General features: G+C 37.4%; 1 protein-coding gene across 5 annotated transcripts in view; it reads left to right on the top strand.

Moving 5' to 3' along the window:
- The window catches only part of LDAH (lipid droplet associated hydrolase), a 152,075-nt gene that overhangs the window by 14,702 nt on the left and 113,234 nt on the right, over positions 1–24,139 (top strand). For all 5 annotated transcript variants that reach the window (XR_636143.3, XM_003908325.4, XM_009183747.3 and 2 more), the window contains 2 exons: positions 4,401–4,556; positions 15,331–15,474. Coding sequence is in view for 4 of the 5 variants with exons in the window: in XM_003908325.4 (XP_003908374.1) it covers positions 4,403–4,556; positions 15,331–15,474 (298 nt within the window). In the remaining variant the exon portion in view is untranslated. The remainder of the gene's footprint in view (positions 1–4,400; positions 4,557–15,330; positions 15,475–24,139) is intronic.

Raw genomic sequence — 24,139 nt, 5'->3', positions numbered from 1 at the left:
AAGTATTTAACTACATAGAATCACTTAGTGTATATTAAGTATATATTTAAACATATAAATATAAATAAATCAGCCCATGACTTTATATGTTTATATTATAAATACTATAACAAATATTATAAATTTGAACCTCTAAAATTTACACTAGTCAAATTATCTAGATTTGTATGAGATTTAATTGGGAAAAAACCCTAGAAACCCATTAAGCAAATTAAAACCTATATTTAGGAAAATAGTCTTGCCTAAGGTGTACAAATTGTATCCACGCTTGGTTGTTATCCAGCACAAGTCTTGCTGCTTACCAAAATTGATTTTATTAAAGATTGCTTATAGGCTGAGGCTGAAGGCGTGCCATTATCCTTTACCAATATATAATTACAACATGCCGTCCTTTGTTAATCTGACACTTATTTGAAGAACTGAACTACCTTGGATTCTTAGGTAAGAAAGAGTTTTAATTTTAGTGCCTCAGATTTTCCATTGCTGCTTTTACATGGGTGTGTGAGATTCAGAAATATGAGAGTGAAGTAAAATAAAAGATGCTTTATAAATACATGGAATTAGGTGCCTGCAGGGGAAGCTACACAGCAGCTAGCCAGCATTTTAATTCGATGTTTCTCAGCTGTATTTTATTTGAGGTGTTAGAGTTGTACTTTTTTGTTTTCTAATGTTTATAGACTGAGCTTGATTTTCATATCTACTTGAATTCTCATTGATTTTGTGGCTAATCAGTCTCCCAAGATGTCATTTACTTGAAGTTAAGTATTGATATTTATGATTTGAATATATTTAACAACTTTATAGTTAATAACTTTAAATTCTCTTCTGGTGAAAGTATTCAGTTTGGCCAGTGTCTTCTCAGTCAGTGCTCTAATTTAATACAGTGTTTACTGCTAAATCTAATATTGTTTCTAACACATTATAAAGGTCAGAACTTATATAAATATACTGTAGTTTGTGATAGTTTTGGAGATTGGGCTACAGTGGCATTTATTAGTGAAGTAAAAGATCAGTCCATAAGAAAAGATGAAGTGATACTTTATTTAGTCCATATATTTTTAATGGACAGTGGTCTCCACTTTCTAAGTGAGGATTTTTCATTTTTCTAAGTATTCTTAAGAGAATCAGTTTTGGACTTTTGGTTAAACATAGAGGTTAGAATAAATATGTTTATTTCTTCCTAAATTCACTAAATTGACAGAATAAACAATAAAGGAATAAAGAGAATGGAAGAGGCAATATAACATCAGGCTAGAGAAGTGAAATTTTAGAAATGTTAGAAAAGAAATGCATAAATTATAACCAACTTAGAGCAGTTTTGATGGAACTTAATATTTGATCATTATATTGAGTTACAATTTATTTAATTATTCCTTAATATTGACTCATATATATAATTTTTTTAGTGTCTAATAATGGGTTATCATAATTAACCATTCATCTATCAATTACCATTTAGTTTTTTCAGCTTTTCACTGTTACAATTAGCATTCCATGTATCAGTCTTAAAATATTTTGGGTTTTTTCCAGAATGGAATGACTGAATCAAAGTTTATACCTTTTATGAGTATTGATCCATGCTGCCAGATTGCTTTGCAAAGCCATTTTTATTATTACCATCAATGTGTGGAATTTCCCATTTCACTACTTCCTAGCCAGCATTGCATTTGCCTTAGGATGTTCAATCTGGGAAGGGACACATAGCCCTTGCATCAATTGCTTGTCTGTGGTGCTGTGAGAAAGTGTGGCATGACATGAGATGACAAATTTTACCAAGTGGAGCTTAGCTGTGTGCCTTTACCACTGCCACCTTATAATAAAGACAGATGCTGTGAATTTAGAGGAAGAGGTGATTTCCCTTATTTACCTGGGGTGCTCAAGGAAGGATTCATGTAACAAGTAGAATTTGAGCTGTGTATAATGAGGGAAAGATTTATAAAGAAAAATTTGTACAGACACATGAGAGGTGTATCAGTCTGGATCAAACCAGAAGACAGAAGCCACATAGTAACTAAAATTGTTAGTTTAACTTAAAGAATTATTAGGGTATGATAGGAGAAAAACTATGAAGTCACTCTATACAGAGAACTCCAAAAGGTACCCTAGGGCTGAGGAAAAGTACCCAGTGAAGGATGGAATTGAAATGAGATTCAGACCTCATTGAAAGTGTGGCTATAGCCCATTGGATGGTAGAGAAGTTTGCTGGGTTGTCTGAGCCAAAGCTGGTGCACACAGTGTCAGCGGGTGAGTTAAGACTGATAGGACAGCATGCAGAGGGAATCAGGGCAGTGCAGCAGGGCCACAGTAACAACCCTTGGGGTGCAAGTGAGTTGAGGTTGGCTAGTGAGTAGAAGGAGTTGGAGCACCACTTTAGATACCACTGGAATTACAAATTGGAGAGGCCTTCCTGTGTAGCAATCTAGAGCACTGCTGTGTACAGCTTGGGGCAGGGCAATATACCAAGCTGCTGTGTGGAACAAAGGTCAGGTGGCTGACTGGCCAAGCTGGTGCATGTGGGCTGAGGAGAGGGGATGGGGAGTAGCCACTTGGTCTGGGGCTCCTGGATATAGTGCTGCTGCTGCCTGAGTAGAGAGCTGGAGAAAGAAAGCACACAGCAGCTAGCCAGATGCTGGAGAAAGCTTTCCCCTGTAGGCACCTAGTACTAGAGCAGTGTTGTTTTTCAGCCTTGGCATTATTGACCTTCAGGGCTGGATAATTATTTGTTGTGGGGAGCTGTCCTGTGTATTGTAGGATATTTAGCAGTATCCTTGGCCTCTATTCACTGTATTCCAGTAGTTCCCCAAGTTGTGACAATGGAAAATAGCTCCAAATATTGCCATATGTCCTCTGAGGGCAAATTGTCTCTAGTTGTGAACCACTGCAGTAGAGAAATCTCACAGCGGTGGAACAGTGGAGGGGTAAAATATAAGCTCTCCAGAAACCTGCTGAGAAAACTTCCTTCTGCAAAGCCTCTCCAGTGCACTCTATTGACAGAGCTTAGCATCATGTCAACTGGCAAAGGAAAAATATTTTAAAGGCCCAGATCCACTTTTCCAGATAAGACAATGAAGGATGAATTTGGAGTAGAGAGGCAATAAACTGACAACTGTACAAAGTGCAGTTATAGAATTAAATATGGTTGGAGAATTAAATATGAGCAAAGTTGTAGAAGCAGAAAAGCATAGGGGCACTAGGGAAATTCAAGGACAAGAAGACTAAAGTACAAGGCTGATGTAAAGTGGTAAGAGGAGAATAAGCTAGAAGGGCCCTTGGAATCTTAACTCTGGCGTGCTTTGAGTGAGTGGAGGAGAGGGGAAGAGAAAGACAAAGACCAATGAAGGTTTGAGATTTGGTGCTGTCAATAGAGAAGGAAGGCAGAGGCAGCGGTGGAGGAGTGATGGAAATAATTGGGGCCTACATTTTTGCACATAACAGATTACTCAGGAAATGGTTTGTGATAGTATATCCTGGGTTTTTTTTTTTTTCCACTTATCCATTTCATAATTTAATGTAGTGCTTTAATACATAAAATATGCTTATTGGGGCCGGATGTGATGGCTCATGCCTGTAATCCCAGCACTTTGGGAGGCCGAGGCGGGTGGATTACCTGAGATCGGGAATTCGAGACTGACCTGGCCAACGTGGCAAAACCCCATCTCTATTGAAAATACAAAAATTAGCCAGGCATGGTGGTACATGCCTGTAGTCCCAGCTACCCAGGAGGCTAAGACAGGAGAATTACTTGAACCTGGGAGGCAGAGTTTGCAGTGAGCCAAGATCATGCCACTGAACTCCAGCCTGGGTGACAGAGGGAGACTCCGTCTCAAAAAAAAAAAAAAAAAATATATATATACACACACACACACACACACACACACACGGATATGTATATATACATATATATACATACATACACACACACATATCCACACACACACAGAATTTGGGACAAGAGAAGAGTAATACGAGGAAATAAGAGACTATAGGGAGTTCATTGTCCCTCTTACTCTTCTATGGGGAGAATGCAAGGGCAAGCCAGAACCTCTGCACTTTCTCACCGGGTGAAAGTAGGGGAACATGTCTCATGGTAATGCACAGAGCTAAAAGAGAATTCCAGCAGAGGGAAAGTGGAAGTTACGGTTTTAACTCAAACGCCTCTATAGTCTTTTATTTTGCCAAGGATATGTCTCCTCCTTTCTAAATACTCTTGTGGTTTGTTTTGCTTGTCTTGCAATCTTATAATCCAGCATCACTGAATGGTCTTAAAGTTTCCCAGATGTCCTTGTGGCATTTCCTTCTAGGTATATTGAAATTTGCCCTTTTTTATTCTTGAATTTTGTCCTTGGCTCAAGGTTTTACATTTTACTGACTCTTCATACTACTTTTCTCCCCTTATTTAGAAATGGACTCAGAACTCAAGGAAGAAATTCCTGTGCATGAGGAATTCATTTTGTGTGGTGGAGTCGAAACCCAGGTTCTAAAATGTGGGCCCTGGACTGACCTCTTTAATGATCAAAGTGTCAAAAGGCCTAAGCTGCTTATTTTCATTATTCCTGGTGAGTATAAAAGTCTGGATGAGGAGACATTTTGTAGATACTCATAACTATGTCTGATTTTAAAGTATAGAGAATTTGGTAAATATAGAAAACCTTGAAGAAGGAATTAAAATCGCTCGGCCCATTGTTAACAACCACCCTTAATATTTTGATGGCTGGACTTTGTGTTTTTCTTCTATGTATTTACATCATGTTGTCTGTTATGTGTGTGTGTATTTGTGTGTGTGTTTGTGTCACAGTTGGAAGTATATACAAGATATGCAGTTTTGCAATGTGGTTTTTAAAGCATTTCTTAATATTTAAAACTTCATCAATATTTTTGCCAGTTTTCTAAACTTTTTCTGTCTCATTTCAACATGATTATATGTTTATTATAGAATATTTGGCTGGGTGCAGTGGCTCACGCCTGTAATCCCAGCACTTTGGGAGGCCAAGATGGGCAGATGACGAGGTCAGGAGAGACCATCCTGGCTAATGTGGTGAAACCCTGTCTCTACTAAAAAACAAAAAATTAGCTGGGCCTGGTGACACATGCCTGTAGTCTCAGCTACTTGGGAGGCTGAGGCAGGAGAATTGATTGAACCTGGGAGGCAGAGGTTGCAGTGAGCCGAGATCACGCCACCATACTCCAGCCTGGGCAACAGAGCGAGACTCCGTCTCAAAAAAACATTTAAAAAAATAAAAATTTTTAAAAAGTAAAAATTAAAAATTAGAATATTTATTCTGATGTTTGGCAGCTGAGTAACTTTTGCTAGATCACTGTCAATAGAATGTTAGGGACAGATGCTTGAGCAATGGCAGGTATTCGAAATGCATTTTAAATTGTGAGTTTGAACATACATGTTTATTCTTATTCTGTGAATTGTCAGTTTCAAACCCTTGCCCATTTTTCAATTGTGTTTTCAATGTTTTCCTTATTGATTTTCAGTTGATTCTTACACAACTGTAAAATTGTGTTATATCTGTCATACGTGACAAGAATCTTTCCTGGTTTGTCTTTTGACATCATTTACAATGTTTATTTGGTTGTATATAAAGTATCATTGTTATGTGGCCAAAATCCTAAGTCTCTTCCTTTAAGACTTCAGGGTTTTATGAGTTTCTTAGAGAGGAACTTTCCTCTCTAAGAAGGAAAGTTGGCTTTCCTACTCCAAGATTATAAAACAATTCTGCCATATCTTCTAGTGTTTTTACAGTTTCATTTGTGATCTTGAAATTGATGCATCTAGATTTTAAGGGCAGGGACTGAGGAAGGGATCTACTTTTCTTCTCCCTCTCCTTTGATGGCTTATTGCATGGTCCACAACCATTTATTATATAATCTGCCTTTCTCCTACTGGCTTACAATGCTGTGTCGTAAAGTAGGTTATCCTGTGGCTGGGAGTCTCTTTCCATGTTTTTTGCCTCTTCGTGTGTTCTTCATGTTTTTTAGTAGCTGCAGTTTTATGATACTTTTACATATGTTTTGGAACTTGTTCATTTTTATTCTTTTCCAGAATATTCTTTAGCTTCTTTTCTTTTGGCTGCAGAATATATTTTTTGGCTTCATTAGGAGGAAAAAAAAAAGCTTAAATGATCTTTAAAGTCAACTTTCCTAAAATTGATCTCGTAAAGACAGAGAGTAGAATGATAGATACTAGAGACTGGGAAGGGTGCAGGGCTGGGAGGAGGGATGAAGAGGTAGGTAAACAGGTACAAACATACAAGTTAGATGAAAGGTATAAGTTCTATTGTTGGAACTTATTTATACCAACAGAATTGGCATAGTCAGCAGAGTAGACTGACTATAGTTAACAGTAGTGTCTTGTATTGGTATAAAGTAGCTAGAAGAGAGGCCTTGGATTTTTCTCAACACATAGAAATGATAAATACTCAAAGTGAATGTACTAAAACACCCAGACATGATTGTTACATGTTCTATACAGGTAATAAAATATCACATGTACCCCATGAATATATAACATAAATATCAATATATTTAAAAAATAAATAATAACCAAAAAAATCAGCTTTTCTAGTTCCAACAGATGTTCTCAGAGGCAACCACTTTTAACACTGGTATATTCCTGTGATATTTACTCCACATTCCTTTCTTTATGTTTTATTTATTTATTTATTTATTTATTTATTTTTTGAGACAGAGTCTCACTCTTTTGCCCAGGCTGGAGTACAGTAGTACGATCTCAGCTCACTGCAACCCTCTACCTCCTGGGTTCAAGCGATTCTCCTGTATCAGCCTCATGAGTAGCTGGGATTACAGGTGCCTGCCACCATGCCTGGCTAATTTTTGTAGTTTTAGTAGAGACGGGGCTTTACCATGTTGGCCAGCCATGTCTCGAACTCCTGATCTCAAGTGATCTGTCTACACCAGCCTCCCAAAGTGCTGGGATTATAGGCGTGAGCCATCGTGCGTGGCCTTTACTCATTTCTAAATGAAATACTTGTATTTCTTCTTCTTGAGTTGTTTTTTGTTTTGTTTTGAGATGGAGTCTCTCTCTGTCGTTTAGGTTGGAGTGCAGTGGTGTGATCTCAGCTCACTGCAACCTCTGCCTCCTGGGTTCAAGCAATTTCCCTGAGTTTTTTAATATTAGATATTATCTGTTATCTTCTTCCATGAAAGAAAAAGGTTAGCTTTCTTATATTTTCCCTTCTCCATACACAGTCATATACCCCTCCTTCTCTATCTTCCTAGTATGGGAATATTGCAGTTTTTTGTTAGGTCAATATTCAGTGTTTTTATTATTATGACTATGTATTATATTATGTATATTGTATTGTATCATATTATACATAGCTAAGCCTATAGGGAATTATGCATGCTTTTCCTTTCTTATATATTTTTGTTTGTTTTCCCTGGGTTAATGTTCTGGGTTTTTTTTTGCTTAGTTTTTTGTGCTTCAATCACTCATTTATCCTAGAACTATTCTCTAGAAGTGAAAAAAAATTCCTTTCAATGCATTTGAGTCATCAGTCAGTTTTCGGAATGCTCTGTCCTTTGGCTCCTGTCTGGACTGATTGCTCCCCAGGCCTGCTGTACAGTTGCCATCCTGGGGACTTCTGTCACTTTCTCCCGGCTTGGATCTCCCGTTTCTCAAATCCCACATTTTTATCTTTCTTAGTTTATTCTCTTGTTTTTGGTAGAGCGTGCATCTTCTAGTAGCTTCCTTAGAAGAGGTACAAGAGAAGTAACACGGCATGCTGGAAAGTGTCTTAGACTCTAAGTTGGAAATAATTTTTCTATAGGAGGAAAATGGAGGGCGTTAAATAGAGGGCATTAATCATTGTTTTCCAACACTCAGAGCTGCTTATAAGAAGTATTGATATCATTTTCTGATTTTCGCCTTTTGTATGTGAAGCTTCTCTACCCACATTTTGGAGACCTTTTCTTTGTTCTGAGATTCTGAAATTTATCAGTGAAGCACATTGGTGTGAGTGTTTTTTCATACAATGTACTTGGGTTTCGGTGGGCCCTTTTAAGCCAGAAACTCATTTCATTCTAATAGCTCTTTGTTTTTCTTTTCTTTTTTGTAGTCTCATGTTTAAGGGATGCAATATCATTTTCTTTTCTTTTTTTTTTTTTTTTTTTGCATTTTAAGAATTTTCACTGTGTTCCTTTTTTTTTTTTTTTTTTGTTTGCATTAGTCTTTAGTTTTCCTCAAATGCCTGGCAATCCTTGACTATCCATTCATGTTTAAGAGGAAGACAAAAAACAAAATGGAAGCTTTGTACTCAGAGCTGGGGCTTATCCAGAGGTGTGTCTAGGGTAATTTGCCATCCTAGCTTGCCGAGGACCAAGAGGTTTTCTAGGACATAAGACTTTCAGTACTAAAACCATGACAGTCTCAGGCAAAACAGAGGGGTTGGTCACCCTAGGTGGGCCTCATTCTAAGGTGATCGAGTAAGGACCCAGCATTTCATTAAGGGATTTCCAACTTTGAGTGTCTGAAAGCTCTTCCTTTTATTGTTCAGTTTTCCTGGGGAGGAGTCTTTCAGGCTCCTGTTTGAGGAATGGAAACCTGTCTGTTAATGTTCAGAAAGGAACAGGGGAAAGGAGGTGTTGGGAGTTTCAGTGTTTGATTATGCCTAGTCCAACCTCTTCTCAGTATGGTACTTCCATTCTTAGCTGGACTAAGATTCCTGATCCAGAATTTCTCTTTGTTTTAACCACTTCTGGGAATAAACTATTCTTCTGCCAGGATGTAACAGTCTTTCTGGAAGTCAGTCCAGCAGCATCTATTAAATAAAAATACACGTACTTTTCCAGTAGTAAAGGAGAGTTTGAAATTATAGGCATGGCAAGTGCTGGTTTGATGGAGCAGAGATTGGAATAGCATATAGCATAGGATAGAGAAAATAAGTAGAAACATTATCTTCAACTCGCGAGGGGATATCCTTCTAAGGCTAGAAAGAAGGAGGTGAAATTGGTTACTAAAATGAAGAAGTGTAAAGGCATATCAGAGGGAAATGAAGTCTCCTGCTTCCTGACCACTGTTTTCTCTGTTGACAGTTAAGATCATGTTTTGAATGCTAATCATTTCTAGCTCATGAAAAGATCTAGGCCTGTTGTTCTTAAAGTTGGTGTCAGGATCAGAAGTATTGCTTGAGAACTTTAAAAATGCAGTTCCTGGGCCCTATCCCTGACCTTCTGAACCAGAAAGTCTGGGGGTTGGGCAATCAGTGTTTTAACAAGCCCTCCAGGGGACTGTGATATGCATACCTGATCCAGGGTGGAGTCATGGGAATGAGTTGTTTAAGTTTAATGTAGGTGAAGTTCTTTGGATTTGATCATAATAATGATCATGGGACAAAGTTTTTGACTCAGTCAGTCTAACTGGATTTTGAAATGTCCTGACGTGACATGACAAGTGAAACTGTCATTTAAGGGTCAAGGCTTTCAGGCAATGTGTGAGTGACTAAAAAGTTGATAGATGGAAATGGATGGCTTGAGTCTTAAAGGAGAAGAGGTTGTAATAGTGAGGTGAAATAGTAAGTGGGACAGACAACCCACCCACTTCCCCACTTGGGGATAGTATTTATTCACTCACTCTTTTATCCCAGGTGCTAGGAATGCTGTGTTGCATTAAGTCTTTTCTCTGATTGAGTTATATGTGGTGTTAGAGAAGAGTGACTGAGGTCTCTGATGAAGAGGATTGAAAGGAAAACAGCCCATTACAGGGGAGAGCCAGATTTCAGATAGGTCAGGAGATAAAGGGAGCATTCAGTGAAGACACTGAGGATGGAGGGAAGCATAAAACATTTGTGCTTTGACATTTCCAGATCACATTTCATTTCCTAGTGTTCTTTTATGTTTGCCCTGTTCATTAGTTTGTGGGATTTAGAATTGTATTTTCTTTTTTGGCAGGTTTTTGGGGAGCTAATCTATTTACACTGTGGGAATAATCAGGATAACAGTATTTCAAGGATTGTGAAGCCATTATCACACCATGTTATGTCCATCTCTGATAGATTGGCATAACATTTCATTTTAAATCACATTGCTTTTGCAGCTAGCAAAATTAATTCTTCACTTCTAAGTTGGTAATGATAATGGTGAGTGAGTGATCAGATTGAAGAACTTTTAATTTAGTTTCATTTTTTTCCAATGAATTTTAGATCTTGGATTTCTGTAAAGTAACATTGTCCTTGGACTTCCTTTAAGTAGTGAAATGAACAAAGGGAATCAAATTGAGAACTCACCATAGAGTACATTGAATCATAATTCTTAGGAGGTCATGTGGAGATAAAAGAATCATGTGAAGTATCAAGTGCTGTGAGTACAGTGGTTGGAGATCCAGCAGATAAGGCTCCATGAATGAGTCCAATAGGTCTGTCTACATGGCAATCTATTATATAGATACTGTGCCATATTAACTTGATACGTGGCAGTTTTCATTCCCTTCCCTACAAAATTAACTGGAAGGCATAAGTCTATACTTGCAGTGTTGTATAGTTGGAGTTTATTAGCAGTCAGGGCCTAGAGATGATCCCTACAACTTCTGTTATACATTGCATGGGTATTTGACTGATTTGACTGTTACGAGCATGTTCAAGTGTGTGTTTATAACACATTTTGATGTAAACTTTTGATTAAATATTTTACTTGCATGTCTGCACTGGAATGTTTTCCAACATCCTTACACCTGGATCTCCCCTGTACCCCTCCATGTGTGTGTCTTGTTTAGTTGCATAAACATGGACCTTTTAATTTTCTTTGTGGTTTTTTAACAAGGAGGTTTAAGTGGTGAAGTATGAAGTACTGTATGCAATGGTATTTAAGCATTTTGCATTGCATTTTCCACTTCTGTCTCTGTTATGAGTTAGACCTTTACGTTACTTGCTATGCATTCAGATTGAAAGGATTTATTGTATGTGAGTGCCATGTGCCCAATCTAGTGCTGCTTGGTGCCACTGGATACAGGGAACTATAGCAAATGATGGCTACTTTTAAAGAAGTTAAACTTACAAGTTTGGTATGTTATACATGCTACAATATTAAGTATATTTCTGACAGGATAAAACTTCCATTTTTTCTGCATCTGTTGAGGATCATATGATTTTTCTTTTACAGTTGGTTAATGTGGTGGATGATGTTAATTTTTGAATGTTAAACCAATCCAGCATTCCTGTGATAAATCCCACTTGGTCATGATATATTATACGTTCAACATTTTGATGGACTCAGTTTGCTAAAATTTGTTTAGAATTTTTCCATCTTTGTTCACAAGGGATAGTGGTCTGTAGTTTTCTTTTTTCTTTTTCTTTTTGCAGTGTCTTTATGTGGTTTTGGTATGAGGGTGATGCTGGCCTCATAGAATGAGTTAGAATATATTTCTTTCTTGATATGGTTTGGCTGTGTTCCCACCCAAATCTCATCTTGAATTGTAACTCCCATAATTTCCACGTGTTGTGGGAGGGGCTCAGTGAGAGGTGATTGAATCATGGGGGCAGGTCTTTCTCATGCTGTTCTTGTGATAGTGAATAAGTCTTTTGAAATCTGATGGTTTTATAAAGAGGAGTTCCCCTGCACACACTCTTTCTTTTTGCCTGCTACCATCCATGTAAGACGTGACTTGCTACTTACTCCTTGCCTTCCACCATGATTGTGAGGCGTCTTCAGCCATGTGGAACTGTGAGTCCATTAAACCTCTTTTGTGTGTGAATTGCCCAGTTTCGGGTATGTCTTTATCAGCAGCATGAAAACAGACTAATACATTTCTCTTCTATTTTCTGAAAGAGTTTGTATAGATTGGGCATTTTTCTTCCTTAAATGTTTGATAGAATTCACCAGCGAAGCTGTGTGGGCCTGGATTTTCTTTGTGGGAAGATTTTTAACTTAAATTCCAATTAATCTAATCAATTTAGGGGTACTTAGGTTATCTGTTTCTCTTGAGTGAACTTTGATAGTTTCTGTCTTTCTAGAAGTTTGTCTATTTTATCTAAGTTGCTAAATGTATTGCTATGAAAATTTTCGTATTTTTCCTAATTACTCTTTTAAGATAGAAAATTTTTTTTTAATTTAAATCTAATTATACCTTAACCCTGCTCAAACTCTTTTAATGTTAATTAGATTAAAAGCCAAATTACTTATCATGGCCCAAAAGGTATCAAATGATTGTATTTTTCTTTCTCTTCAACCTGATCTCATACAAGATTTGATATCTCTCGTTATGCTTTAGCCACACTGATAGATTAGATGCAAAGGGAGGAACCAAGGATTATGGACTGTCTCCCATTTCTTCAAGAGCTAAGATCTTTATTTCTTGAGGACCTTCTCCCTCCTTAGTATTTATTCTCTTCCCTCAAATTTTCACAAGGCTTATTTCTTGCCATTTTGGGGTCTTGGGTAAATGTCACCTCCTCAGACCTTTTTTTCACTGTATTCTCTTCCCCTCTCTATCATGTGACCCTATTTATTCCTTTTATAGGAGTTCTCACACTCTTTAATTATCTCACCTATTTAGTTATGTGCTGTATATTCTCCCATTAGTACATAAATTCCAAAAAGGCCCTCATCTGTCTTTTGCCTGACATAGTGACTTTCATACAGTAAGTGCTCAATAAATAATTGAGGGCTAAAAGAAGCTGTAATTCTGAATAGAATGAATGAATATAAGTAATTGGCATCATCATTTACTTGAAGATGATAAAATTGTGGATCAGAAAGCTTAAGAACTCAGACTTAAACCCAGAGATAGGGAGAAAACTTTGTTTTATTCATTTATTTATTCTTCCTCATTAAAAAAAAATACGTTAAGTTCTGGGATACATGTGCAGAATGTGCAGGTTTGTTACATAGGTATACATGTGCCATGGTGGTTTGCTGCACCAATCAACCCATCATCTAGGTTTTAATGCCCTCATGCATTAAGTATCCATTGTCTAGTACTCACTGTTTTTTGTATATCCTGTCATTGTAACTTACATCTAAATCATGGGGTTATCTTTGATGTCTCCTTAATGTTATACCAATTTTTAGTTGTTATAATAGCTGTAGTATTAATAGCTGCCATTTATGCAGCCCCTACCATATACCAAGTTTTGTTCTAGTGGCTATCCATTCGTTATTTCTAATGAAAAATGCTAACTACTTTATAGAGATATTGTAAGACTAACTAAAACAAGGAATGCAGAAGATCCTACACCAGATTACTGATATTTTTTAAAAATTCAGTCTTATGATTTTCTTTTGTATATACTTCCAGTCATCAAATAGTTATTTATCACTTGCCATATATGTGATGTTGGCTAGGTTATTTAACCTCACTGTACTTAGTTTCCTCATCCATAAAATGGAAGTAATGATAGTGCTACCTCATATGATAATTAAACAATACATGTAAAGCACCTAAACACTGCCTGGCATGTAGTAAATTATAGCACCTAAAAATATTAGCTATTATTATTTTCTAGCCATATGAAGAAATCTATGAGCAACATAAAACATGTGAATATGAGGTATAACACATTCCTAGAAGGTTATACTCAGTAATATAAAAATATACAATTTTTATAAATTAATATATTAATGAGATGAAATTTTAGTCACAATCTCAAAGAGATTTTTAAAAATTGAAACTACTAAAAATAACCCTAAAGTTTATGAGACCAGCTTAGAAAATTTAGAAAAAGAAAAATAAAGGGAAGGAATTTGCCCTACCGGCTAACATATCAAAAAAAAAAAAAAATGTAATTAAGACAGTATGGCCTGGCAGAGGAGAAAAGGAAAAATAAACTGAATTATTTGGTATAGGAATTAGCAAGCGAATGTAAAAAGGTAGTATTGGGTTAGAAGATATTTCAAATCAGTGCAGAAAGAATGGATTATATAATAAATGGTCTTGGAACAATTGGCCAGTCACTTGGAAAAGAGTTGGATTGCTACTTAGTCTTTTATACTAAAAAATATTCTAAACTTACTGAAGACTTAAATGCATAAAACATGAAACAGTGCCACCCACAGCTTCCATAGATGTTACAGCCCCAGTGCTGTTATGCCCTTCCTCCCTTCTTTCTTCCTTAGCTATGCAGTGGCCAATAAACTGACCAAAGAACATATTTCTGCATTTGAGGAAGTTTTCATCCTATTTGACAAAGAAGCCAAAAGCACCATCACAAAAAGGAATTTGGAACTTGGGTCACTAGGTCAGAATGCAACAGAAGCAAAATAATGTGGATGCTAAGGCCATTGTATAATACCATTAAAGCTAGACATTGTTGTACAAGTTTGAATACCTAACATTTATATAATACTTACTATGTTTCAGGCAGTGTTACAATGCTTTACATATATTGATTCACTTACTCTTCAAATGAGGTAGTACCATTATTGCACATTTTGTGGATGAGGAAACCAAGGCACAGAGAGGTTAAATAGCTTGGTCAAAGCTCACACAGTTGGTAAGTGGCAAAGCCAAGATTCCAACCCAGGTAGTCTGGCTCCAGAGTCTATGCTCTTAATCACTTTATTACACTGCTTATGTAGCAAACTGAAAGACATAAACAATTGAGTAGAAATCAGTGAAATTTGACAAGGATAACCGTGGTTATTTACATCAGTGCTCCAGAACCATGTCATGTAATTGCAGAGACCAGAAAGCCTAACAACATGAAGAAATAGATAAACTGATCAGAGAAGTATATACTGATGGAAATGGACTAGTAGCTGTGAAGACTTTATATAGATGATGATTACAAGATGAAAATCCCATTTCGTTGTGATTTCCCCCTACAGATATATCAGATTGAATGTTTTTAAAAAGATCATTTATTTATTCTGTTTCTTTATAGCAAACTCATGTCAAAAATACCTTCTGCACACACATAAGAAAAATCTACATGTACTTGTGGACATTTGTTTCCCCAAAAGATCAAGCTGTACACCTGTTTATAATTGTACTATTAGGGATAAGTGACAAGGAAACAGTAGACTCCTTAAAGCTCTCCCTGTGCATGCTTCTTACACTATTTTGGCTGGCTTGTTTCTCTGGTTTTCATGCACCTTGTTAACTGAGCATGACCAAATCTTAAAGTGCCTTATATGCAGTATTACTAATTTTAGACTTTTTCCAGATGACTTTATCTGGAAGACCCTGAAGGGTGTTTAAATAGGGTACTGCTGTGATTTTAATGGAAGTTTGAAGATAATCTCTCTTGGGTACTCTGAAGAATTCAGAGGAAAGTGTGAAAAGAAACAGACCCATCTTTTCTAGTCTGCGTGTCATCTTATACATATTTATTACTTTGATTAATCTAAGGTCTGTGTTTCTTTTCTTAGGTAACCCAGGTTTTTCTGCCTTTTATGTGCCATTTGCAAAGGCTTTATACTCTTTGACAAACAGACGCTTTCCAGTTTGGACTATCAGTCATGCTGGGCATGCGTTGGCTCCCAAAGACAAGAAGATTCTTACAACATCAGAGGGTATGTCCTTGTTAATATCTACTTTCCTTTACAGTGAGTGGAGGGTCATGTTTCTAGCAAGCCTGCTAAGGTTAAGAGTTACACCAGTGGAAACCTGCTTGTGGCGTTAGGCCTGTGGTTCCATATTTTGGTAAACTTAGGATTTTTAGAGACATTTTAACTCTTTAGGTAGTTTTCTGTAAGAATATGGGTAGATACAGCAATCTATGACTTGCCTTCTTTATTTACCAATTAGTAATCAATTGTGTGTTTTTTGATCATGTATTATTTTCCCAGGGTTGTACTAGGAGGAATGGTGGGGAAAAAGCAGTCCCCAACCTTTTTGGCACCTGGGAACCAGTTTTGGGGAAGACAATTTTTCCACAGACTGGGGAGGGGTGAGTGGTTTTGAAATGAAACTGTTCCACCTCAGATTATCAGGTGTGCAACCTGGATCTCACATGCACAGTTCACAGTAGGGTACTCCTATGAGAATCTAATGCTGCCGCTGATCTGACAGGAGGCAGAGCTCAGGTGATAATGCTCGCTCGCCCATCGCACACCTTTATCTGTGTGGCCAGGTCACAGACGGGGGTTGGGAACCCCTTTTATAAACCATGTTCTTTACTTTAAAGAAGCTTTTTCTCTCATATTTAGAGAATAATTAAGTGATAAACCGTGGCCTGCTAATCATGTAGACACCTAAGGAGTAAACAAAGGAGAAACCACAGTGTGGGTTAGGAGAGACTCTGTGGAGTCTGCAAAAAACCTTGTATTTGCAGCTGACCGTTTAGCGACAGGGAGCATGTTGTATAATTTTCTATTTATTTTCAAAATGGATTACCTTCCTTTATTGTATTTTTAGATTAAAAAGTTATATGTGCTTATTAAAAAATTTAGTATGGAAAACTGAATAAGAAAATAAAAAATCAGCATCCTATAAGTTAAAGGTTGAAAAGAAATACTAAAACTTCATAATGTTTTGTTTTAATTATGCTTAAACATTTTCAACCTAAAGCCTAACAGACATTAGCACCTTGGCACTAAGAGATGAGATTTTTCAATGAATAATACTTTGTGTAATAGCTCAGATATTTTCTAGCTGAAGTAAGCATCTAGAAATAGCAGCACCAGGGACCATATTTTTAGTGCTTTTTCACCTATGACAATATCATGATGAAGTGTGTATCTTAAATGTTAGTGAAATAGTTACATTTAGGTTTTGAGGGTATTTTTTTCAACATTTATTTACTTATTACTTGTTTAAAACTTGTAGGTGGCATATGTTATACATTAAGAAAATATTTAGCATAGAATGTTTTTTAAATAAATAGTGGACTTCCAGTTTCAGCTCTGACATGTAGAACTTGGAATTTGTCACTTCTCTCATTGCAATAAGAAAAAAGCTGAGGCTGAGTGTGGTGGCTCATGCCTGTAATCCCAGCACTTTGGGAGGCCAAGGCAGGTGGATCAAGTGAGGCCAGGAATTTGAGACCAGCTTGGCCAGCATGGCAAAACTACACCTCTACTAAAAGTACAAAAATTGCCAGGCGTGGTGGTGCTCGCCTGTAATCCCAGCTACTCGGGAGACTGAGACATGAGAATTGCTTGAACCTGGGAGACAGAGGTTGCAATGAGCCAAGATTGTGCCACTACACTCCAGCCTAGGTGACAGAGTGAGAAGATCAGCTTACGTGAAGCAGAAGACACTAGAGCTATTGATGTAGAATACATAAATGGTGATTTTGATGAATTGCTGGGGGTAAAGTACAGACTATTTTAAGAGTAACAAACTTCTGCAAGCCTATTCTTGGGGGACTTCCTCACTTTCATGGGTATTACCTCTAGGAATCTTATCAGGTTCTTTTGTGAAAATTTGAGAAATGTCCCCTATGGTTTTTGTTAAGGGTAGAAGAGAAGTAAGCATTTTGCAGTATGTCCAGAATATTCTCAATAACATGGCTTACTTTCCAAGGGAAAAAGAGTTCCAGAACTTTATCCAACCTGGGGGAAAGGCAGTTAGCCAACTCCATCTTCCCCTAGCCTTCCTGTCTCACATGCAGGAGAAGAAAAAAAGATGACAAACACTTTTGAAGATCACAGCACAGGCATTCAGGCCCACTGAAAGACTGAGGTTTAATCTTTACGTTAAAGGATGCTTCCCTCCTCATTTTACCACCATGTCTATAGGCCTCTACCTTAATAATAGTACATTATAACTATAGGAGCTACAAGACACAAACTCTATTTAAGAAGGATTTCTTAGGGAAAACCAAAGACAACGGAGAAAAAAAAAAGCAAGAACATTAAAGGAAAGTGAAGTTTCTGATACCTGTAGCTACAGAAAACAGTAAGCATAGCCCTGCCCAGGTGCAGTGGCTCATGCCTGTAATCCCAGCACTTTGGGAGGCTAAGGCAGGCAGATCACTTGAGGTGAGGAGTGCTTGACCAACCTGGCCAAAATGATGAAACCCCGTCTCTACTAAAAATACAAAAATTAGCTAGGCATGGTGGTACAATCCTGTACTCCTAGCTACTTGGGAGGTTGAGGCGGGAGAATTGCTTGAACTCAGGAGAATTGCTTGAACCAACCTGGCCAACATGATGAAACCCCGTCTCTACTAAAAATACAAAAATTAGCTAGGCATGGTGGTACAAGCCTGTACTCCTAGCTACTCAGGAGGTTGAGGTGGGAGAATTGCTTGAACCCAGGAGGCAGAGATTGCAGTGAGCCAAGATAGTGCCACTGCACTCCAGCCAGGACAACAGAGTGAGACCCTGTCTTAAAAAACAAAAAAAGCATAGCCCAGCTTCTAGCCACATTAACATATAGCCTCACATAAAAGATCTATTTACCTCATTCCTATTACTCAATATATCATGTCCAGCTTTAAGCAAAAAATAAAATTAGAAGGCATTGTAAAAGGCAAGAAAAAAACAGTCCGAAGAGACAAAGCAAGCATCAGAACCAGAGTCAGATATATACTTTTTCCAGTTTTAGAAATATCAGATCAGGAATTTAAAGTAATCATGATTACTACGTTGAGGACTCTAATGGAAGAAGTAGCATGCAAGAACAGATGGGTAATGCAAGCAGACAGTAGGGAACTCTTAAGAAAGAATCAAAAGGAAATATTAGAAAACACTGTAACAAAAATGAAAAATGCCTTTGATGGACTCACCAGCAGGCTGGATGCAGCTGAGGAAAGAATCAGTGGGCTGGAAAAATAGGTTAATAGAAACTTTCCTAACTGAAATGCAAAGAGAAAAAACAATAACTTATAAAAGTACAGCACATCCAAGAGTTGTGGGACAATTTCAAAAGGTATAACGTATGCATAATTGGAATACCAGATCAAGAAGGAAGAGAAAATGGAGAAGGTAAGAGTTGAAGTACTTAATGCCAGATGACAAAACACAGGTCTAGGAATCTCAAAGCACACTAAGCAGGGTCAATACTTAGGATCTACACCTACATATGTCATACTTAAGTTGCGGAAAACCAAAGACAAAATCTTGAAAATAGGCAGAGGAAAAAGCGCCTTACCTATAGAAGAACAAAGATGAGAATTACAGGGAACTTCTTGTCAGAAACCATGCAACAAAGAGGAGAGTGGAGTGAAATATTTAGTGTCGAATGAAAAATAGCACTTACCTGGATTTATCTATCTAGTGAAATCATCCTTCAAAAGTAAAGGAGAAATAAAGACTTTTTCAGACCGATAGCAGCTGAGGAAATTAGTTGCTGGAGACATGCTATGCAAGAAATATTAAAAGAAGTTCTTTAAGGGAAAGGAAAGTGATAGAGATCGGAAACTCAAATCTGTATAAAGAAGAGCATGGAAGAAGGAATAAAAGTTTAAAAAGTTTATTTTTCTTATTCTAAATTGATCTGGTAGATAGCTGTTAATTCAAAGTAATAAAAGTAACAGTACGCTGGGTGATTACAACATTGATACATGAAATGAATGTCAGTAATGTTATAAGGGATGGAAGAGAGGAATTGGGAATACTCAGTTGTAACATACCTGGACTAAAGGTGAAGTGGTATAGTGGTATAGTGTTACTTCAGATGAACTTAGATTTAGTATATATGGCAAATTCTAGGGCAACCACTGGAGATAGGGTGGAGTGCAGTCATCCAGGCTGGAGTGCAGTGGTGCCATAGAGACTAACTGTAGCCTGAAACTCCCGGGCTCAAGTGATCATCCCACCTCAGCCTCCCAAGTAACTGAGACCACAAGTGTGTGCCAGCATGCCTGGCTAATTTTTGTATTTTTTTATAAGGACAGGGTTTTGCCACGTTGCCTGGGCTGGTCTTGAACTCCTGGGCTCAAGTGATCTACCTGTCCTAGCCTCCTAAAGTGCTGGGATTACAGGCGTGAGCCACCATGCCCAGCCTCAGTAATCACTTTAAATGTGAATGGTCTAAATATACCAATTAAAATACACAGATTGTTGGAGTGGTGGGAGGAGATCCAACTATATGTTGTCTACAAGAAACCACTTTAGGACCAGGCACAGTTATACACACCTGTAATTCCAGCACTTTGGGAGGATGAGGTGAACAGATTGCTTGAGCCCAGGGGAGTTTGAGACCAGCCTGGGCAACATGGTGAAACTCCATCTCTGCAGAAAAATACAAAACTTAGGCATGCTGGCATGCACCTGTGGTCCAGCCTGCTCAGGAGGCTGAGGTGGGCAGATCACTTGAACTCGAGAGGCTGAGGCTGCAGTGAGCTGAATCATGCTGCTGCACTCCAGTCTGGGTGACAGAGTGAGACCCTGTCTTTAAAACAAACAAACATTTTAAAACAAACCAACAAAAACTTTAAATATAAAGACACAGATATGTTGCAAGTAAAGGGATATACAGAGATATACCATGGTAGCACTAGTCAAAAGAAAACTGGAGTAGCTATTTTAATTTTAGACAAAGCAGGCTTCAGAACAAGGAAAATGTCAGGGATAAAGAGGGGCATTGCATAATGATAATACCACCAGTTCTTCAAGGAAACATAACAATCCTTAACAAATATGTACCTAACAACAAAAGTCAGAATGCAGAAGGCAAAACTGATAGACCGCACTATTATAAGTGGAAACATCAGCAATCCTTTTTCTGTAATTAATAGATCCAGAAAACAGAAAGGTAGTAAAGATATAGTTGAACTGAATTGCACCTTCAGTCAACTTTATTTAATTGACATTTATAGACTACTTCATCTAACAACATACTTTTCTCAAGCATTCATGGAGCATTCACCAAGATAAAACATACCTTAACAAACTTAAAAGAGTATAAATTATACAAGGTATGCTCTTAGACCACAGTGGAATTAAACTAGAAATCAACAACAGAAACATAGCTAGGAAATCCCATTATATTTAGAAGTCAAACAACACACTTTTAAATAACACATGGGTCAGTGAAGTCTCAAGGGGAACATAAAAATACTTTGAACTAAATAAAAGTGGCAATACGACTTATAAAAATGTGTAGGATATAGCAAAACTAGTGCTTAGAAGGAAATTTATAGCATTGACTCATATATTAGAAAAGAAGGAAGATCTAAAGTCAGTTACCTAAGTTTCTGCCTTAGGACACTAGAGAAAGAACAATTTAAGCCTAAAGCAAAGAGAAGAAAAGATGATAAAAATGGGAACACAAATCAATGAAGTTGAAAACAAGAAATTATTAGAAAAAATCAACAAACCAAAAGCTAGTTATTTAAAAGACTAATAAAATTAATAAACCTGTAGCCAGGCTAAGCAAGGGGGGAAAAAGAGAAGACACAAATTACAAGTATTCAGAAAGAAAAGATTCATTGCTGCTGATCCCTTAGATAATAAAAGGACAATAAACTTAACTTAGATAAAATGGACCAATTTATTGAAAGATATAAGCTCCCAAAACTCACACAAGGAAAAATAGATAATCTGAATAGACTATATCTGTTAAAGAAATTAAACAAATTCACCAAAGCTGAGTAAGGACAAAACAAGAAAAGTATAGATCAATATCCTTGAGGGACATACATGCAAAAATTCTCAACAGAATACCAGCAAACTGAATTCAACATCACATTAAAAGGATATGGTCATGATCAAGTGAGCTATCTTAAGTCATACTAAAGACAGAAGCAAACATTTGAAGAGAACATGAATGGCAACTTTGAAAGTTGAAAACAGATTCAAAGGATCACCCTTGATCAGATGTTCCCAAACTTTGGCATGCATCAAAATCACCTGGAGGGTTTATTAAAACACAGGTGCTACCCTCTGAGTTGTTGATTCAGTAGATGTGGGGTGGGACCTGAGAATTTGCATTTCTAACAAGTTCCCAGGTAATATTGATGCTGCTGGTCCTGGGACCACATTTTCAGAACCACTGCCTTAGATGTTCACCAATAAACACTGATGAGGAAAACCAGTAGAAAATATCTGTCATGTGTCTGAATTTTTAGGAAACAGCTTTAATTCTTATTGTAAATTGACATCTTATTATTTATAACTTTACTTTGAATATGTTTATCTCTGTTTGGCCTGCTTGTGTACTATTGAGTTAATAACTTAGTAATTAGAGCCTGAGTTCTTTGCTACCTAATGAGAACAGTGCCATCTAGAGGCATTAGCCCAAAGGGCCACCGTAGGGCCAAAGGAAGCTGTGGTTTCTGGAGAGAGTGAAAGGGCAACTCACTATCATTAAGCACTTATTGGCAACCTACTGGGTTATTAACTGTCATGCTACAGGGGTATACAAAGAGTTAGAATTGCTTGCCAGTCTCCACCTTTTAGGTTCGTGACTTTCTATATTCTGAGTAACTCAAAAGTTCTGTGAAGGCTAAGTAGGGCTCTGGGCCTTACCAGCCCCCCATTCAGCTAGAACAGGTCTGCTCTCATCTGTTGTACACATTGGAGATTATGTTTGCAAATGTATGCTATAGTTGCTTTGGGTAGGCAGCACAGATACATTATTTGCTGTCCAAGATTGTCCTAAGGTACTGGTTTTCTGGCATGCAAAATAGTGTGAAAAATATGTAATCATTGAGAAAAAGGGCATAAGCTATAACCACACATCAAATGTTGAAAGTATGTCTTGCTTCATATTAGCACATGTTGAAATTATGAACAGTTGGAAATAATATTCTAGTGGACCACATTAGCACAATCATAAGTTGAATACAATTGGAAGAACAGATGTTCACCAATGTCAGAAGGGGATGATTCGAGGGGGAAAAAAAAGTGTGAAAAGAAAATTTGAGGAGTTAGGAGTATAAACTGTTTTCTGGATTTGATTTGCTATAGAGTCTGCATACATGATGGGAAATTCATTATCAACTATTTCAAGTCATTGTTTAGAAAGTACGAAAAGAAAGCTAGAAATCATGCTGGTTTCGTTTTAGCAGATAAAAACATAACCAAAAAAGTTACACAATCTTGCAACTAACGATGAATTTGAGTCATGTTTATCCAAAGAAACAATAAACTACTCTCACTGCAGTCCCCCAACTAGGAAGAAAGAGAGAAAACCCAGTGGAGCTTTCTCTCTTGCCAGGACTGGGAGTGGCAGGGCAACAAGGAGGTGAGATGGAATGACTAGATGAGTGCAAGGCAGGAACAACCAATCAATCAACTCTCAGGGCTCACGGTCCCTAGAAATGAAAGCAGGTAAATCTGTGGGTCAGAAGAGCAAAAAGCCAAAGTGCAGAGCAAGAGAAAGAAGTTAGGAATCAAGCAAATTGTTAGAGTCCCAGGACAGACAGAAGAAGTAGGGAGAGTGAGCATTGCAGTTAATATCCATAACACAGACCAGATTGTGCGCTCCTCTCTTGGCAATCTATAGGTATCTTCTCATTGATCACAGAACCGAGTCCAAACTCCTTGGTGTGAAGTTCAGTTTCCTACTTCATCTAGACCCAACTTTCCTTTTTAACCTTATGCTTCACCTTTCCCTATAACCACATATAGCCACAGAACTCACAGCTTTTCCCAAGTAACAGCCATGGAAACATGGCTGTTTCCAAAATAGCACTTTACAATAAAAAGTAACACACTTTTTATGCGTTTTGCTTTTATTGTTTGCTAAGTCTATAACATTATGTTCTCGTTGCTGAATCTCTCTTCTGTTTCCTGCTAAGGACTGTTGAAGTCCTTAGCAGATAATTGGTTTTAGTCAAGTGGAACGCATAATTTGATGACTGTGGTTTTCACCTTCTGTTTGGAGAATAATAATAAAAAATTATTTTATAAAACATATGCTTGGGGTTTACAAATCTTAAAATTTGTTTTCTAAATAAGATAGCAGTGTTAAATAGAATAATCATCTCCCATCCCCTCACTGTGATGCATACTTTAAGAGCCAACAGAGTTGTATCAGTGTTTAGATATAAGGAGCTGACAGAATACTTTGGGAGGGAGCTGGGGATTGATGAGAGTGTACTCTCACTTCAGCCTAGTAACCTCAGGACAGTTTTGAAAGGAAGGCCTTATGGATCGATGAACTCGATAAGCATACAGAATTAGGGACCACAGTTCTCATTGAGCCAGTTCACTGATAATCAGTACGAACCCATAAAATCCTTGGGGGCTTCTGTATTCGTGTGAGAAAGGAATGAATGGTGATTTTCCCTACAAAATGGGAGTAAGATACCTAGGAACAACAGCACGTCAGTGCATTCTTTTT

The sequence above is a fragment of the Papio anubis genome, chromosome 14 (genome assembly GCF_008728515.1).
Source record: "Papio anubis isolate 15944 chromosome 14, Panubis1.0, whole genome shotgun sequence".
In the NCBI taxonomy this organism is placed as follows: Eukaryota; Metazoa; Chordata; class Mammalia; order Primates; family Cercopithecidae; genus Papio; species Papio anubis.
This window is presented reverse-complemented; position numbering and strand designations above follow the sequence as displayed.